The sequence below is a fragment of the Cryptomeria japonica genome, chromosome 4 (genome assembly GCF_030272615.1).
Source record: "Cryptomeria japonica chromosome 4, Sugi_1.0, whole genome shotgun sequence".
Taxonomy (NCBI): Eukaryota; Viridiplantae; Streptophyta; class Pinopsida; order Cupressales; family Cupressaceae; genus Cryptomeria; species Cryptomeria japonica.
The window spans coordinates 722,809,825-722,812,903 of NC_081408.1; the positions used below are offsets into that span (position 1 = coordinate 722,809,825).

General features: G+C 38.4%; 1 protein-coding gene across 1 annotated transcript; it reads left to right on the forward strand.

The window, feature by feature from the left end:
* The first annotated feature begins 1,791 nt into the window (after positions 1–1,791).
* Positions 1,792–2,175, forward strand: LOC131875344 (xyloglucan endotransglucosylase protein 1-like). The gene has a single exon (XM_059219443.1). The coding sequence runs from the start codon at positions 1,792–1,794 to the stop codon at positions 2,173–2,175; it is 384 nt and encodes a 127-aa protein (XP_059075426.1).
* The last annotated feature ends 904 nt before the right edge of the window (positions 2,176–3,079 follow it).

Sequence of the window (3,079 nt, forward strand, 5' to 3'; positions counted from 1 at the left end):
TCCTCCTCTTTTCCGGGAGGGGAAATGTAGTTTATATACTTGTCAATTAGGGTTAGGAGACTGATTTTTCTGACCCTAGGCCGACATAGGAACATTATTTTCCAAATTGCAAACTTAAAGACCCGATGCCCAATAAGAGACAGGGCCCAAAATAGGGCCAGGGACCAGGGCGCTGGGCGCCATGGTCCCACCTCCCGGGACAGCAAGGTGCAAGGAGGATCAGACCAAGGTGCAGAAATATGCAGTTTTTGATGTCGCAAACAGGTTTCGGGGTCTCCATTCAGGTTCAACGTTGCGTCGCCATCATGAAGACCCAAATGCAGTCGAAATTGCAAGTGTTGCAATTTTAGGACGCTACAGAAACCATCCATCCTAGCACAAAATCCCACCTCCATACGATCAGTACTGAGCAGGGGAGCCCAATGCAGCACGCAACCCACCAACAAGAACCAACCCCAAACGAAGTTGCTCCACCAATGAGTGAGAGAAAATTAGGCACACTCAGCCCTGAATAGAATCTAAAATCCCCAATCAACAAAAGCAAAGAGAAGACCACATAGGGGCACACATTAAACACCATAAAATGGAGGGTTGTCACCAAAAATAGACCCTACAAAGTAGGCCCAACCACCAGAGACTCTCGACACCCACCAAACATAGGAAGCAAAGCAAAGAGATGAACAGAAACCCTGCACCCACCAATGACTCTCCTTGCATACTGTCAAGAAAGATTCACTGATTATTGGAAAAGGAAAGACAAGGGCCCAATCCAATAGGGAAGAAAACCATCATCTATTAGGGGCCACTTCCTAACCAATGACCCAACATGAAATAAGCATAAGGGAGGCACGATATGAGTAGATATCGAGACCCCAGAAAGCGAAAGGGACATAATGTCTCTCCAAGCAGAAAACCAAACAAGGAGCACTGAAAGAGCTACAACCACTATCCAAGAAAAAACCAAGCTACTAGCCACCTAAATCCCCTAACCATCCTCATCATCGCCCTCACCTCCATCCTCTACATCGTACCTTGAAGAACCTACACCTCTAGAAACCCTAACACTCCTCGCTCCTCCTTGCTCCATTGAATCTGGGTGTACTAGTTCATTTCTTATAAATACTATTATGTTTCTCATTGTAATGATGAGAATTAAATTTTGATTATAAAATATTTGATTCACCAACTTGTCATTGAGCCAATCTACTTTTAGCACATACTTAGAGATATATTTGCAATGTGATAGATATTGACTCCATTATGATTGTCAATCAAACAAGGGGAGGTTTACACTATGTGGTTTAGCATAGAAGCAAGAAGACTACAATTTCTAGAAATGGGGTTTTTCCTTTGGGTGTTAAAAGCCCAATTTCATCCCCTTTCACAGTGGAAAATCTATCCAGTTTGCCTCTATTTTAAATAAAAGGCTATACATTCCTTGATATAGAAGCTTTCCCTCATTCTATTGTTGCTTAGATAAAAAATAATAATTAATTGCTCCTATTTTAACCCTTCTATAGTTTTCGACAATTGAGAGGACACAAAACTAACAAAAATAGAGTTCTTGGTTACATTAACTTAAAAAATTTATAAATTGTAATCTTAATTTGACAAATAATTTGGAATGGATAAATCCAATGTAATATTTTTGTGAATTATTGTTATTTACAAATTTTGTAAGTAATACTAAATTTACCCTTACCCCTTCAATTTAAGTGCTTAACATCCCTCCGGGCTAAGGCTCTGAAGTATTACCGTGCCCGTTTCAATAACATAAATTATTTTGATGTGATGGTATTGAGCAGATTTTCTTTGGATGGAACTCCCGTGAGAGTGTTTAAGAACAACGAGAATGTGGGTGTGACGTATCCAAAGAATCAAGGCATGAGAATATATTCGAGTCTGTGGAACACAGACGATTGGGCAACTAGAGGTGGGCTTGTGAAGATAGACTGGAGCAAAGCCCTCTTCGTCGCCTCATACCAGAGTTTTAATGCACAGGTGTGCAGTACTTCTTCCTCTGACTGCTCTGCAAATGCATGGTACAATCAAGCAGCATTGGATTCGGGTGAGCAGCAGCAACTTGAATGGGTGCGCAAGAACTATATGGTATATGATTACTGTTCTGACACCAAAAGGTTTCCACTGGGCCTTCCTACTGAATGCACCCGTTAGACATCAAACGCTGAGTCAATCAACTCTACCTTCGAACAGGAAATTTTTCCCTCCTCTTTAATTGTACAATATTCACACTCTTTCATTCTTTTAACTTTCCCACAATTTCAATGTATTATTTCTTTCAACATGGAATAAAAGAGGGCTTCACACCTTTGGTAGATTATGTGGATGTAAAATCTTATATGAACAAATGCACACGAGTGCCCACCTGATTCCGTCCAGTAATTTCGGTTCTATTTCATAATCAAGAATGCTTAGATTTGTTTCTCATTTATTTCTTTTATAATCCCTCTCATTCCAAGACAATATCAATCAATGATACTTCAACACATGGTGATAATAGAATCATAATTCCAAAATCAACTATCAAGTTTACAAGGCAAGTCCCAAATTCCTGCAAGAACACTTTATCTATCAATACATATAAACAAGGTTAGATATAAATATTCCTTTAATCACATATATTTCCTAGTGATCTAGACATCACCAATTTATTCCACATACAATATCAATTTTGTGTTTAGATTGGTCATGCATACTGTGCTTTACAAAGGTCATGTATCATGTTTGGGTTGCATAAAATTTTAACTTAGAAATAATTATGAAACAAACTTTGACTCACAGATTAGTCACCCAATTTTATCAAGCATTGATCATATGTGACAGTGTGATCAAGAGAAATAGAGGAAGGGGGAGATATAAGGAGACAGAGAAAAATAGATATAAAGAATTTGATTATTTGCTTAAGTTCTTGCTTAACTACATAATACTAGAATGGTTCTTTTCTTGATTGATTGTGAGTAAAGGATCAAAATTCTTCAGCCCTAATGTATAATGAGATATTTAGTTATATAATTTTCTTAATCACTTCCTTGAGTTACTTGTAGAATTGGATGATGGC